General features: G+C 62.9%; 1 protein-coding gene across 5 annotated transcripts in view; it reads left to right on the forward strand.

Moving 5' to 3' along the window:
• MLLT1 (MLLT1 super elongation complex subunit) overlaps positions 1-13,590 on the forward strand; it is a 64,968-nt gene extending 51,378 nt beyond the window's left edge. For 4 of the 5 annotated variants that reach the window (XM_089905573.1, XM_089905576.1, XM_089905575.1 and 1 more), the window contains 7 exons: positions 2,341-2,895; positions 7,147-7,234; positions 8,866-8,974; positions 10,010-10,109; positions 10,370-10,441; positions 10,728-10,841; positions 11,053-13,590. In XM_089905573.1, the coding sequence (XP_089761699.1) occupies positions 2,341-2,895; positions 7,147-7,234; positions 8,866-8,974; positions 10,010-10,109; positions 10,370-10,441; positions 10,728-10,841; positions 11,053-11,181 (1,167 nt within the window). In that variant the 3' untranslated portion in view covers positions 11,182-13,590. The remainder of the gene's footprint in view (positions 1-2,340; positions 2,896-7,146; positions 7,235-8,865; positions 8,975-10,009; positions 10,110-10,369; positions 10,442-10,727; positions 10,842-11,052) is intronic. The other variant, XM_022557053.2, reaches the window with a different exon arrangement.
• Positions 13,591-15,139: the final 1,549 nt, after the last annotated feature.

The following is a 15,139-nucleotide window of genomic DNA, read 5'->3' on the forward strand; positions in this document are numbered from 1 at the left end:
CCCATTGTCACAGTCCTGCCTCTGAGTCATCGGCCTCTTCTTCCAGCTGAGGAAGCACTGGCTCTTTCCCCCAGACGGATTCTCCACTGCCTGGACCTGCAGAGGCTGACTGGCTGGACCGCATGCTCCAGGCAGAAGGGCCAGGAGGGAGGGGCGTGTTCCTTGTAGGGCCTGGGGGCCGCTGGAGAGTCTGGCTGTTGCAGCCCCAGGTGGATTGGTCCCTGTGGTTCTGTTTCTTCCCACAGACCCCCGGAGGGTAGCTTGGCAGGCAGGAAGTGGAGCCTCCTAGGAGAGAACCGGGACCCCCTGAAGGCTCACTGTGCAGGTGGCTGTTCCCTTTGGTCCCGCCGCCCCCTGGACTTGTGCGCCTATAGCTTCAGGGCGCCCTGCCTCTCCTTGTCTGATGTCAGCCAGTCGGCCTGGTGGGCTTTTCTCTAACACTTGGTTCTTAATCATTTTGGGTCCTCGACAGCTTTGAGAACATGACTGCAGTGGAGCTTTGCCCCAGGAACGTCTACATTATGCTACAGACTTAGTGTGTGACTTCAGAGGGCCTGTGCTCTTGGGTGCCCGTACAGAGCTCCGGGTGAAGAGCCGCCGCTCCGAGGCCCCTGCTAGTTGGGCAGGCCCTGGACAGCGGGGAGGCTCTGCCGACCCGGGCAGGGGGCCGTCGGCAGTCGTGCCCATCAGGGGTGCTCCGCTCCACCTCTCGGGGCTGGGACTGTGCGGCCCAGGCGGGCTCATGGACGCTGCAGGAAGAGGCCAGGATGGTGTGGGAGGTCTCTGCTTCTTGCCTCCCTCCTTGGGGGAACAGCTTGCTGGAGAGTGGAGCCCCCAGAGACTGGCCCCATTCCACACAGCAGCCCCCCAGGGGTGCCCCTTTACACAGGCTTCTAAAGGGGTGCTCGTGGTGTGAGCACCCCTTCCCGCTGCCGTGGTGACGTGACGGCCGGGGCCAGGGCACAGGGCCGACTTCTCTCCAGGGAGGTGGCAGGAGCCCATGGCCACGTGGGGCTGGCCCTGAACCTTTGGCACTGGTGTGGGTAGTGGATCCGCAAGAAAACGGGGACTCCAGTAGGTCAGAGGTGGTTCTAGGCTGTGCCGTCTTTCCCTGTGGCTCTTTGCTGGGAGGCTTCTGTCGCTGGACCCTTGGAGACTGTGAGCGCAGGAAGGAGAAGCCCAGCTGCTGGGTGTTCACCTGGCTCGCCCGTCCCTTCAGCACTTGGGGTGAGCTGGTAGAGGGAGGCTGCTTTGGGGGCCCCGCCCAGGTGGGCCCCTGTGGTCTAGCTGCTGCGGGTGCCCAGCCGTGCACCTGTCCCACAGAGTTGGGGGCAGAATCCTGGCAGCGGACGGCAGCGGGCACCTGTCCCGCAGCCCTGGCTATGCGGCGAGGTGGTGATGCGGTGTACGCGGTGTTGGCGAGGAGCAGGCCCGCCAAGGTGTCAGACGGGGCTCCTGCCTGGGGGCGGGGTGACTGTGCACTCGCTGTCCGCCCTGTCCGCCCTGCCCGCCCTGCACTGTCACCTGGTGAGGTAGGTGGTCTTGCTCCTGCTTAGAGGGAGCGCAGGCGTGCAGGCTTGGAGGCCACCAGCCCGCCTTCCCGGCGGCCCGGTGCAGGGCCGCTCACTGCCTCTGTTGCCGGTGGGAGCCCCCCTGACCTGGCTCATCAACGCCGGAGTCCAGGCTCCACCCTCAACCCTCGGTTTCCGAGGCGGAGGTTGAGGCATTGCACATGGTTTAGAAAAGCTGCCCAGGCGGCTTGGGTTCCGGGATACTCTAGGAGCCGTTAGTCATGCGCAGTGCCTGGGAACCTGGCAGGCGCTCAGTTAATGCTGAATGTGGAGATTAAAGGGCGATCAAAGAGCTGCGGTGCTGGCGCGCGTTGGGGCCAGGCCAGGCCGGGCCGGAGCCGGGCCTTCCAGGCAGGGTGGGGGCGACCTGGGGAGGCACCTGGCTCTGGTGGGGACAGAGGAGAGGCCCCGCCTGCTGGCGCCCCCAGCCCCCGCGCCGCAGCAGCCCCGCGGGAAGCTGCAAGGCGCTGGAGCGGGAGTGGGTCGGTGTGGCTTGCCTGTCTGTATCTGACTCACCGTGTACTCTTCTTGAATCCCTCAGGGGAGTCTTAGCCTGCAGCCGCCTGGGACCTGCTGACACTTCCTAGTAGTTTAAAGGGACAGCTCCATTTAAAACTCTCACCTGCTGCCTTACTTTTTCGCTTTATGGAAGATTTTCTCTAGCTGAGTCTGAATCAGGTGGATTATACTTTGTAGGGGTCGTGGGAGGCGGAGCAGGGCGGCCCCGAGATGCCATTTGACCGTGTCCCCCTCCTGCCCGGCATTGCAGGACGCCAGCAGGGAGAGCGGCAAGGCCTGCAAGGCCCACAAGACGACCAAGGAGCACCGGGAGCGGCCACGCAAGGACTCAGAGAGCAGGGGCGCCTGCAAGGAGCCGGAGCGCGAGCAGGCCAGGAGCGCCAAGGACGCCGCGCGGAAGCTGGGCGAGGGCCGGCCGCCCAAGGAGGACAAGGCCCCGCCGCCCAAGGCCGCATTCAAGGAGCCCAAGATGGCCCTGAAGGAGACCAAACTGGAGAGCATGTCCCCCAAAGGCGGGCCCCCGCCGCCGCCCCCGCCCAAGTCTTCCAGCAAGCGGCCGGCCGCCGCCGACTCACCCAAGCCCAGCGCCAAAAAGCAGAAGAAGAGCAGCTCCAAGGGGTCCAGGAGCGCCCCGAGCACCTCACCCCGCACCTCATCTTCCTCCTTCTCGGACAAAAAGCCGGCCAAGGACAAGGGCGGTGCCAAAGCGGAGAAGGTCAAGCCTGAGAACGAGCCCAGGGAGATCAAAAAGCCTCCGGAGGCGGAGGAGTCCAACTCGGAGGACGAGGCCTCCTTCAAGACCGAGGTGAGGTGGCTCCTTCCCCCACCCTTCTCCCCTTTCCACACCCCACCCTCATCCTCTCTCTGCGGGCTCTGAGCCACCCAGAGGTTACAAGGAGGCTGGGCGCCCACTTGCTCCATGTAGCTTTGGGCAGCCTCTGTGCCTTGCCAGACCTCAGTTTCCCCTTACGTTGGGGGTGACGAAACCGCCTCGCGAGATCTGTGTGGACGGCGCTTGGGATGAAGGGTCCCAGTTCAGCGTTATACTGGTACCTGCGTTCACAGCTCTTCTCGGACTGCCCCCTGTGTGGGCCGGAGTCTCACTGGCCGCTTTGGGGTCAGGGTGGGCGATTGTGTCTCACCATGGAGTCTTTACCCGGCTGCCGCAGGCTCGGTCAGCCAGGGCACCCCCTCCCTCCACTCGTGATGTGGTGTCCCTGTGTGTTTTCATCCCACTCTCTGGGTCCGGGAGCCAGAGGTTCTGGGTTTTTCCTGCAGCAGCATTTCCATGCGGCTCTGAATGTCACCATCAGAGACGGCTTGAGTCACAAAGGAGCTAGGGGCCAGATTGTTGACTCTGGGTAGCCAGACCTCTCTGGGCCTTGGAGGGCCATGTCATTTCTGCATGCTGTTTGGCCTCTGGTACTCAGCGAACAGGGACTTGGAGGGATGGATGGATGGATACATAGTTGGATGGACGGATGGATGAGTGAGCGATTGACCCCCTCACCTGTATCACCAGCCCCAGCCCTAGCCCTCAGTGGCCTTTTTAAAAAAATTAATTATTTATTTACGGCTGCATTGGGTCTTCGTTGCTGTGCGTGGGCTTCTCATTGCGGCGGCTTCTCTTGTTCTGGAGCACGGGCTCCAGGCACGTGGGCTTCAGTAGCTGTGGCTCGAAGGCTCTAGAGCGCAGACTCAGTAGTTGTGGCGCACGGGCTTAGCTGCTCCGCGGCGTGTGGGATCTTCCCGGACCAGGGCTCGAACCTGTGTCCCCTGCATTGGCAGGCGGATTCTTAACCACTGCGCCACCAGGGAAGCCCTCACTGGCCTTTTGTAGTTCCCAGACTCTTATTCACTCTCAAAGGCAGAAACTTTGTCTCCAGCATTGCTGCTCAGAGAGCCACTGGGACTTTGCAGATGGTTCCCAGAGGTGAAGCCAGAGGTGGTTTGTGTCAGTAGCACCGATGTCGTGAGCGTGCGGCTTCCAGGGGCACCTCGTTGGAGGTGGCTGGGGGTGACAGTTTGGCTCATGGGTAACAGTGCATCCCCACAATTAGGGACACACACAGGGCTGGTGATGTCACATGCCCAGCGCTTCTTGCGCCCGGGAGACTGTCTGCCAATGAACCTGAGGATGGCAGGACCCCGGAACGTCTCTCTTACTTGGAGACTCCTGGGAGTCCAGGGCCCTCCCAGCCACCTCTCGGTTGCCGGAGGTTCTTTGGGTGCTTCATAGCGCCCCATCTAGCATCTTTCTCTTCTGTCTGCTCAGACCCGGAGCTCTGGTCTGGTGCGCTTCCCTCCTGTCCGCCTCAGGTGCTTCCAGAGAGACCTTCCTGTGCCCAAGGCTGGTGCCCCTGTGTAGGGAAGAGGTGGAGGCCTCCCTGAGCCCTGCCTCCTCGGCTGAATGTTGGCGCCCTGGCCGCGGGTGTCCACCCTGACGTCCTGCTGTGATTGTTGTGAGCACCCGTGCCACTGTGGGCAGCTACCTCCGCCTGCTCCGTGCAGTGGGGTGGGGCTGGCTGGGTGTCCAGTGTCTGTGGCCTTGGCCACCGCGGCCCTGAGGCTGGAATCGCTCAAGGAAGCCCAGGGCTTTCTCCTGGCTGAAGAGGCGCATCCAGCACGCTGAGAGACTTCTGAACGGCGAGTCTGGGCCGTCAGCATGCCCGGGGGATCTCTAGGGCTGCTGGACGGTGACTCACATGTCCTGACCCTGGGACCTGGTGAGGCACAGGTGTCCATGGCGAAGGGGGCGAGACGGCCTTCCAGACCCGGGCCTCTCCAGCGGCCCTTGCCTGTCTCCGGACGTCCCACGCTGGAGGCCGAGTGGGCGCCACTGCCGGAAAGCTCTGACCGCTGCGTGGAGCCCAAGTCTCCTCCGCCCCGTCGGCCCTCAGAGGGGCCAGGCAGCTCCTCGTCTGAGTCCTGGGCCAAGCCCCCCAGCTCCTCTGGCTCTCCTCTGGCTGCTCCTCTGGGGCCTCCTTGGCTGTGGGGTTCCTGACACTCAGTCCCTTTCAGTCACAGGCCCTGGAGCACTGGGAGCACAGCAGGCCCTCCACCCTCCTTCCAGACGCCCCGTGTGGCCTGAGCCCCAGGACACGTCGGCAGCCCCTCGAGGGCTTTTCTGACCCCCAGGAACCATTAGGCTCTTGGGGCTGACACCACTTCCAGATTCCCCCCTCCCCTCCACACCCCGCCTCTTGGATTCCTGTGGAAGGAAAGGGGACGAGTGTGGCTGAGAAGCCCGCCTGACCTGGGCCGTCAGGACAGAGCAGGTGCTGCCCTGCCCTGGACCTTCCTGAGCCTGTTGGCCCGAGCCTGCGTGCTGGTGGCCTCCCAGCCAGGTCTTCCCTGCCCCGGAGCTCTGTCCGAATTCCCTGCCCCAGAGGTCGGAAGTGCAATTGGCATCGACCTCTGTGTGCTTAGCAGAGGCCTTCAGGGCAGCTCTTTTACAGATGGGGAAACTGAGGCTTAAAACCACGGGCTGCCTTGGCCAGTTGGTGAGAAAGCCAAGGTCAGAAGCCAGGACCTCCAAGCCAGAATAAGAACTCAGGGATATGCATGCAGGGGGGACCGTGTGGCTCCAGGCCCGTTTTTGGGGGTGGGGAGGGTCACACACTGGTCTGAGTGGTACCCACCCAGCGGACAGTGGTTGATGCCAGTCTAGGCTGGTTTCCCGGGGAGGGTTTCTCAGGGCACACCATTGGCCTGTGTGAAGGTAGCAAGTCGGGGACGTTGGCAGGGGCGTGCTGGGAGGGCCCGGAGCGGGTCGGGCTGGGCGGTGGCGGACCCCAGAGAAGGGAGCCCTCAGCTCTTCAGCTGGGAAGCATTCTGTGTCCAGGCAGTGGGATCCTTCTCTGAGTCTGCTGAGGAGAGACCTGAGCCTTCCCGGGTCTCCTTCCGGGAGCTGGGGCTGCCCTCAGCCCACGGGCCAGGGAGAGGGGCTCCTCTCTTGGGGTCTCCTCTCCTGTGGCACGTGCCAGGATTGAGGAGACACTGCTGGGTGCCTCCGCCTGTCTCCTGGCCCCTTCCAGGTGCTCAGGCTGCTCAGCTCCCCCAGACAGTCCCCGAGGACAGAAGGCTGGACGGCGTCTGGGCGCCCTGGGCTGGCAGGCTTTCTGAGCCATGGAGTGCCCACTGGAGCCCAGCCTGGCCCAGCCCCCGGCCCTGGGCTTATCACTCTGCTGCGCATACCTGTGCCAGCCTATTGGCTTCTCCTGAGGGCCCAGAGCAGACGCCACCCAGTTCTGGCTCAACCCCTTCCCCACGCAGGCCTCTCAAGTGGGAGGTGCTGCCCCATGCTACTTACGCCTTAGTATCCTAGGGCCTGGGCTCCTAGTTTGGGCTTTTACTGCCCCCTGGTGGCCAAGTCAGGGCTAAAGGAAGAGGAGAAGGGGGATGTGACCGGCTCTGGGTGCAGTGGGGCCAGCTGTGAGTCCACTGTGTCCTCAAGTGCTTGTCACTTGCCCACACACTCACTCATCATCACCTCAGGGGCACCCAGTGACAGGGAGACAGCTTGTTGTCGCTACTCAGCCTCAGGACAGACTGAGGAAATGAGGGGCAGGATGAGAACGCACCCACCTTTCCTGCTCGGACCTTCCAGCTGTTGGCCGCAGCGCCGCAGCGCACACCAGCCAGCTGTGCTCTCGCCGGAGGAGGGTAGGGCCCACAAGTGAGAGCAGCCACAGTCGCCTGCCCCCCGCCCGCCTCCAATCCCCCTGCGGCGAGAGCTCGCCTCGGCCCCGTCCTCCTGCGTGGGCAGGTGGGAGCACCAGGCGTGGCTGGAGATTTACCGTCCCTCAGTGGGAAAAGAAAGGTCATTGGTTGCATTTTGAATGCACACTGGCGGCATCCTGGGGCTGGGGGAGGAGGTGGGATGGGGTCAGGGTCTCGGGTGCCGGGGCCTGGCGCCTTGGCGGCCTTTGGAGTGCGTATCTGGGGCGTCCTGCCTGGCTGTCCCTGCCACCGGAGGGCTCCTTTTCTTTGGACTGAAAGATGACTGTTGTCCTCTCTCCCTGCTGCCCCCCACCTGCCCTGCCGTGGGGTGAAGTCCGCCCAGTCGAGCCCATCCAACTCCAGCTCCAGCTCCGACTCCAGTTCAGATTCGGATTTTGAGCCATCTCAGAACCACAGTCAAGGTGCGTGCTGGGAAAGGAGAGAGCCGGGGTGGGGACGCATGGGGCTGGTTTCTGGTGGAAAGGCTCACTGCTCTGGGAGCAGCCCCCTGACCTTCCTGGAGGCCAGTGGGGCACTGGGTCTGGTATGGAGTCCAGGGGTTCACAAGGAATCTCCCAATGTGGGCTTGCTCGTGCCCGAGTTTCAGCACACCCTGAGTCTGAACGCTGCCGCCACGGCCAGAAAAACCCGAGGGCAGGGTGCGAGGGAGGGTAGGGAGGCTTGGGCCTGGGCTGAGCTTGCCCAGGGTTTCACTTCAGGATACGCTGTTTGCCTGGACCGGGCCCCAGAGATCCGTGTCCACAGGTGTGTGGACGCTCAGGGGTCCGGTGTTAAAAGCAAAACTGGCACAGATGACCCGACCGCCAGCTGTCCGTCGCCTGGGCCCTCAGCTTTGCCCCATCTGTGCGACAGGGCTTTGAGCTGTGCTTTGTGGGTCTGCGGCGGAGGGCCCTGTTGTGACTTGGGCCCTGCCCTTGCCGGAAGCCTCCTCTCCAGCTCCTCCCAGATGGAGGCTCACTTGGCCAGCGCAGGGTCCCTTCCTCTGCCTCAGCCACCCAGCCAAGCACTCTGCTCCTGCCGCGTGCCTGGCCAGCACTCGGCCCAGGCCCCCGCAGCCTGCAGTGCTGCCTTTTCCCTGCAGGCCGCCTGGGGTACTTGTTGGGAGGCGGCACCAGACCCATTTCCTGCCCCAGAGTGGATAGGGCCCCCTGGGCCATCGACCCCTGCCCACCCTCGCACTGGAAGCACCTCTTCTGGTGGATCGGATTGAGAATTTCCTCCACGGCCTGCAGTCCCTTTTGGAGGGTGGGGGAGAGCTGGGGGAGGCGAGCGTAGTCCGGGGGCCTGACATAAAGACACGCAGTCCTGAGGGGGCTGGGGGATGGGGTGCTCCAAGCCCACAGTCTCTCCAACGGTTCTTATCTACGGGGAAGGGAGGGGGAAACCTGCCGTGCACGGGATCACATGACCAAGGTAATTGAGGGCTTTGTGTCCCTCTGTTGCCTTGGTAACAGGAATATAAACCAAGATGCCGTCTGTAGGGGACTGGAACCGAGTGTCTCTGGAGAAAGGGGAGGACGGTGGGCCGGGAGCAGTGGAGGGGCCTGCCACGGGGCTGGGCAGGCCCGAGGAGGGGCGCAGGCTGGGGGGCTGGTGTTCTGTGGCCCATGCTGCGGGCCGCCTCGCCCTTCTCAGCCAGGACTGGTTCATCCTGCCTGCAGGCAGAGCTCTGATCCCAGCAGCCGGAGCAGAGGACGGCTGCTCCTTCCCTTTGCAATGGAGGGGCCCTGCGGTCCTGTCTTGGGCCAGGGGCCAGAGGCCTGTGAGGAGGGCCAGGAAGGTAGGGGTGGGGGGAGCCAGGAGTCTCTTAAGGAGGGGGTGGCCACAGGCGCAGTGCTTGGAGATAGGCGGCAGGCCCCACCTGGCCAGAGGAACCTCCGAGGTGGGTTTGCCTGGGTGTGTTTTGGAGGTCGTGGCGTCAAGGAGCTCCATGTGGCCCTGGGGGTGGAGGGGACTCTGGGGTGCACGTGGAGCCCTGAACCCCCTTCTCTCCCCCTCCCTCCCTCCATCCCTTCCTCGCGGCCCTCACCAGGACCCCTGCGCTCCATGGTGGAGGACCTGCAGTCTGAGGAATCTGACGAGGACGACTCTTCGTCAGGCGAGGAGGCTGCTGGCAAGACGAACGCAGGAAGGGACTCCAGGTGCCTGGGCCAGAGGGGAGGAGTGGGCGTGGGCGCACCGGGGCAGCTCTGCCTGGCCCTGCTGTAATCGTGGGGCCTCCAGGAGGTGGGCCAGGACGGGGGCTCCCCGGGGTGAGGCAAAGGGAGCCTCTGAGCCCACCGGGCGGTGCCCTGCCTAGGCATTGAGGTGGGCCTGGGGGCCTCAGGGGGCATCCTTCCTCCCCTCGCTGGAGGATGTGGCTGCCTGGCAGGGAGGGGAAGGACGCTCAGGGAGAGGAGTCCATCACCACCCGAGAAGGGGGGCGAGGCAGTGCCCAGCAGCCCGAGGACCAGCCTTGGTCCCAGGCATATGGGGCAGTGGGGGCTGGTTCCTCTGCTCTCGGGCTCGGGCCAGGGGTCCCTTCCCCCTTCCCCAGGTGCACTGGCCCAGGGAAGATGACGTGTGGCCTTCCCCCAGAGTGGGGTAAGCCGAGGCCCCTCCTTTGGACACCCCCAGGCCTTGGGAGCGAGCCCACCTCAGGGATGGCTGTGCGTTCTCAGCCTCCAGCCCAGCGCAAGTGCCAGCCTTGGCCCCAGGACTGTGGGGTGGGCTCAGCGGACTCGGGGTCTGGGCCCCGCCCAGCAAGGGGCGGGCGTCTGATGTCACCACGCTGGCACCTGTGTCCCTCCCTCCCTCCCTCCCGGGGCGTTGGGCTCAGGCTGCCGCTGGCAGGGACTGTCCTGCAGGGTGCCGCACCACACCAGCATTCTGAGCCTGCAGTGAGCAGCGAGCCCCGCCGGGATCCCAGAGCCTCTCAGAGCCAGCGTGCTCGTCTCTGGGTTCTTTGCTCTTTGAAGGCAGCTCAGATGCATTCTTTCTTTCCTTTTCTTTTAAGCCGGCAGTGACCGCCTAGAGCTGGCTGAGGGGGTCTCCTGAGCTGTAGGGGGAGCGCCGGGCGCTGGCCTGGCCCCAGGGAGGGGCCGAGTCCGTCCCAGAGCCCCAGAGCATTGTTTGCAGGGTGGGGCCCCCTCCCCTGAGCACAGGGTGGCCTGACAGGGTGTCGTGTCTGCGTTCAGGTTGAGCTTCAGTGACAGCGAGAGCGACAACAGTGCCGACTCCTGCCTACCCAGTCGGGAGCCCCCTCCACCCAAGAAGCCGCCCCCACCCAACAGCAAGGTAACGTCCTAGAGGCCGGCTGAGGGTTGGGCCTGGGGTTTCTCCAAGCGTCTGAGGCTCAGGGTGGTGGGCGCAGAGGAAGGTCATTTCACCCCCAGGCCCCGAGATCGTCAGCTGCCCAGGAGGGGCTGCCCTTAGAGTTGGGTCCAGGGCCAGAGGAGGGAGGACAAGCAGGCCTGGGGCCTGGGAAGGCGGTGGCCCTGGGGGCTGGGGAAGGGGGTGTGGGCTGGCGCTCACACAGACCTGGGGTCACCCTGCAGACGTCAGGCCGCCGGAGCCCGGAGCCCTGCAGCAAGCCCGAGAAGATCCTCAAGAGGGGTGCCTACGACAAGGTGGGGGCTGGGGCGGGAGGGGGCGCTATGACAGGGTGGGGCTGGGGGGTGGGGGGGCCTACGACAAGGGTGGGGGCTGCCGTGGGGAGGGGCCTGTGACAAGGCGGGGGCTGGAGTGGGGAGGGGCCTACGACAAGGCGGGGTCTGGGATGGGGAGGGGCCTGTGACAAGGCGGGGCTGGAGTGGGGAGGAGCCTACGACAAGGCGGGGCTGGGGGAGTGGGGAGGGCCTACGACAGCGCTGGGCGGGGAGCACCAGCCTGGAGCTGACGTGGGTGTGGCCGCAGGGCTTCACTGGGCCGCGCGCTGAGCGCCCCTCTGTCCCCCAGGCCTACACTGACGAGTTGGTGGAGCTGCACCGGAGGCTGATGGCGCTGCGGGAGCGCAACGTGCTGCAGCAGGTACTGGATGCAGCCACCCACCCCGCGGCCCCCGGAGGGCAAAGCATCTCGGAGGAGTCCCGGGTGGGGTGCCCCTGAGGCCCGTGGGCTGCTGACCCCGTTAGGCAGCCCCAGGGAACCACTCTCCATTCTCCTCGAGGGCCTGGTGGGGGGCGGGGTCCACGCCAGCCTAGCGCCCTGTACACTGAAGCCACCTGCCACCACCCTCCAGATCGTGAACCTGATCGAGGAGACCGGCCACTTCAACGTCACCAACACCACCTTCGACTTCGACCTCTTCTCCTTGGATGAGACCACCGTGCGCAAGCTGCAGAGCTACCTGGAGGCGGTGGCCACATGACCCTGGGCCGGGTGCCGGGCCGCGTCCCCGGGGTCCTGGGAGGCCACGTCTGGGCCCCGCCTTCCCTCCTCTCTCAACTTGCCCGCCCGCAGCACTGCCTTAGTGACCGCCCTGTCCTCGGCCCACACGGCCAGCTGCACTTTCCTCGTCGGGAGCCCCGGGGCCGAGGGGCCCAGGCCGGCGCTGCTGCTCCCCGACACCCTGGGGCCGTCACCTGGGCCCCCCTTGGAAAGTGGCTTGTGTACTCCCGAGGGGGAAGAGACGTGCCCTGCAGTGGGGGCCTCGCTCCTCGGTGGGGCGTGTGGCACAGCTTCACTGCCCGGGCCCCTCTGAGAGGCTGGGGCACTGCCTCCGGCCTCCCGCAACGGTTCGGAACACCCCGCCGCGCCCCAGGACCTCAGAGGGCTCCTGCCGCACCAGGACGGGCCCGGCTCGTCCTCCGCGTCAGCCAGACACGGTCCTGTGTCGGCTCTCACTGTGCTGGGACTCCGTGCTGTATAGTTCTCTCTCTATTATATATATATGTCTGCACTGTAGGTACCGAGCGGTTCCCGGGTGTGCATTTCCAGGGCAGCAGTGCACGTGGGGGTGGGGGGTGTAAGGCGGGACTTGTAGGTTGCGATGTCTCCGCTGCCCTTGGTGTCGGGCTGAAGGCCGGGCTGCAGCGCCAGCTCACCCTCTCCAGGTGCAGGGAGGACGCCTCCTGCCGCTCCCGGGGCGGTGAATACTGCGGGCCGCCGTCTCCAGGAGCCGCCCTCCCGGCCCCCAGCCAGCCGCGGGCTGAGACTGGGTCAGCGTCCTGGGGCTCGTCCTCTTCCTCCTTCCATAGGATCCTCTTCCTTCTGTTGACCGAGTCTTCGAACTTTGGAAAAAATGAGCTTTTGCCAAATAAGACGGGATAGTTTGTGGAGTTTTTTGAGGAGCGTCAGGACTCAGAACCAGCCCCTCGTGCCTGGGCCCTGGCCGGCGACAGGCCCTTCCACCCCTGCTATTCACGCCGGTCCAGGGCTGGAGACCCAACTCCTCGCACGCCTGAAACTCTCCAAGGGCCAAGCCAGCTCCTCTCTCCCGGCCAGAACGCCCTCACGGAGTCAGCCCACCTTGTGGTGGGCTCCTGGGGGCTGGGGACCTCGACTCAAGGCTCCTCTGGTCCCCACCGGCTCCAGGAGAGGAGGTCAGGGCTGGAGCCAGGCTCACTTCTCTCCCACCCACTGTCGGACGGTCCCTCCTCCCCCCAGTTTGTGAATTCCCACGTGGGGCGTGCCACGCTCCCCTTCCCTGTGGTCCCTGACCATTGTCACTGCTCCAATTCTGTCTGTCTGTCAGGCAGACCCCAAACACTCCCTCGGGAGCCCCGCCTCCAAGGCTTCCCCGAATGCCAGCCTTCCTGGTGAGATCCCAGGACTCGGGGAAGGCCCGAGAACTTTCAGAGGAGACTGCCGTGACTCCTTGCCATCTGCTCTGATTCTCTCCCAACCCCACTGCCTTGAGGTATTAGGAAGAGGGCAGGCCTGTGTGGCGGGCTCCGTGCTGCCACCGTCCCCTTCTCCAGGCAGGCCAACAATACTCCGAAGTGGGGCACCTCTCTTCTCTGGAAACTCTAAGACATTGGACAGAAAGGACTGGCCCGAGAGCAGCAGCTGCCTGGCCCTCTGTGCACAGAGGCCGCTGGGGGTCGCGGGTGGGAGCCTCAGCCCAAGGGCCCCAGTCTTTCTCCTTCCGGAGGATCCCCTCCCGGCTCTGTGACTCGGGCGGCCCTCTGCTCAGGAGCCAGGCTCTGCCCCTGAGGCAGCTAGAGGAAGGCCGGGCTCTCGGGCCTGCCCTTTGCAGTAGCAGCGGCAGCATCTGGCCCTGCCCGCTGTTGCCAGGGCCTTTGGAAGCACCAACCCATTTCTGTTACCTCCTCTGGTCAGAAGGCCCCAGTGCTGGCCCTGTGACCACCTGATGGATGTGCCAGGCAGCCAGGGCCCCGACCACAGCATTCCCAGCTGCTCCCCCCACCCCACCCCCAGCTGCCCGGCAGCTGGGCCCACCAGGGCTCTGGGGATGCTTCCATAGGAAGGGGCCGGCACTTTGTGATTGCCGTGTGTTTAGTGTTAAGCCCCCTGACCCCAGTGCAAACCCCGGTGTTTTGCTCTCTCCTGAAGAAAATGTAAACCGACGCCTGAAAGCAAAAGGTATCGAATACCTTTCTTACCCACAAGGGTTTTTACAAAGAATGTGTCTAACTAGGAACTAGGACACTCATCGGCCCGAGACCAACTCCTGGATAAGAGGAATAAAGGAGAATTGTGTTTGTAATAAGTTACAGGATTGTTTCTGTCCTGGATTTTAAACTTTTTGTTAAATTGTGAAATTATGGAGGAGTTTTATAGAAAAAAAAGTGAAATAAAGTCAGATGGGAAAGCAGAGTTCTGTGTAGAGCTTCATGCATCTGCTTGCTTCCTCCCCACTGTGGAGTTGGTGGGTGGAGCCACAAAGCACCATGGGGTTCCTCGTCTCCTCTCCCCGTCCCAGTGCTTCCAGATCGATGACCAGCAAGAGGGGAGAGGGCTGGAACCGAGCCTGTTGGGCATGAGGAGTGGGGACAGGGAATGTGAGCGAGGCTGGCATCCCGGAGGAAGAGAGTCGGCACCACCAGAAACCCAAGAGGCGCGAGATGGCAGAGGACTAAGTGTCTGGTCCTGCTTCTGATGGCGTGTTCTTTCCTTGCACGCAGGCAGCAAGTTTTGGGTTGAAAAGCAAGCCTAACTTCACAATGTGGACGAATGGGTGGGTGGATGAGTGAGTGGATGGTGGGGGGGGGGGGTTGGATGGAAGGGTGGATGGGCAGGTAGATGGATGGATGGATAGGTGGGTAGATGGATGATAGCCAGACAGAAAATGTGAGACATCTTTTGCCAGGGGCCAGGGTGCTTGTCTGCCAGTTTGTCTGTGGTGGGTTTTGCTCTGGACTTGGTGTGGCAAAGCTGAGTGAACCCCAAGGAGATGGCTCTCCCAGGCCCTATCTGAGCAGCCCTGTCCACTCTGTGGGCTCCAGTCCCACCAACGGAGCAGAAGTTCCATTCCTGAGTGGTCGGCATTGCAGGCCAATACTCTCTGCCCACAGCAGCTAATTAAAATCACTTTTGTCGGTTGGCAGCCACTTGGGGAGACAGCCGGCCACACCAGGGTACTCGGGAGCATTTCTTCTTTCTTCTAGTCAGTAGCCAGAATTTCCATTTCCAACATCAAGGCTATGGCCTCCCTGCCCTGTCTTTCCTACCAGAGATTCTGCAGGCCTTTGGGGACAGTTTCTCATCTGAGCTCCTAAATTAGGGACACAGAGTGAAAGAGGGTCTAGAGTGGTTCCCACCGCTCCCAGACCCCCATAACACAGTAAAGGACGACTTAACGTGTAAAAATACAATAGGGCTTGCTACGAGCCAGGCGCTGGACTGAGAGTTATCTCACAGATTCCACAAACACTCGATGAGGGTAGGGACTGCTGTCAGAATCCCCACCGACAGATGAAGAAACAGCCTGCAAGCGTTGACCCGCCTACAACAATACAGCTAGTAGGCGCATTCCCTGAGACTCAAGACCAGGTATGTGTTAATTTTGTTGCTTACAGTCAATCTTTCTTTGTATTTATCCATATACTGACTCCTTGGGGTCCCCTTCTTTCTTTCTGTGTTTCTATCTGGAATCATTTTCCTTGAAAAAATCTCACTAGCATTGCATTTAGTGCAACAATGAATTCCCTCAGCTTTTGCTCATCTATAAACATCTTCATTTCATCTTTATTCTGTAAGGATATTTGCATTAGGTATAGAATTGTAGATTGGCAGGTATGGTCTGTCCCCACTTTCCACGTGCTGCTCCATTGTCCTTTGGCTTCCATTGTTTCTGTGGAGAAGTCAGCCATTCAGTCTCATTGTTGCCCCTGTGGGTATCGTGTGACTTTCATCTCTGGTGT

Source organism: Delphinapterus leucas, unplaced genomic scaffold (assembly GCF_059928025.1).
Source record: "Delphinapterus leucas isolate spDelLeu-1000000601 "Yukka" unplaced genomic scaffold, BTC_Dleu_Yukka2 spDelLeu_asBTCV2_sq25, whole genome shotgun sequence".
NCBI classification, from domain to species: domain Eukaryota; kingdom Metazoa; phylum Chordata; class Mammalia; order Artiodactyla; family Monodontidae; genus Delphinapterus; species Delphinapterus leucas.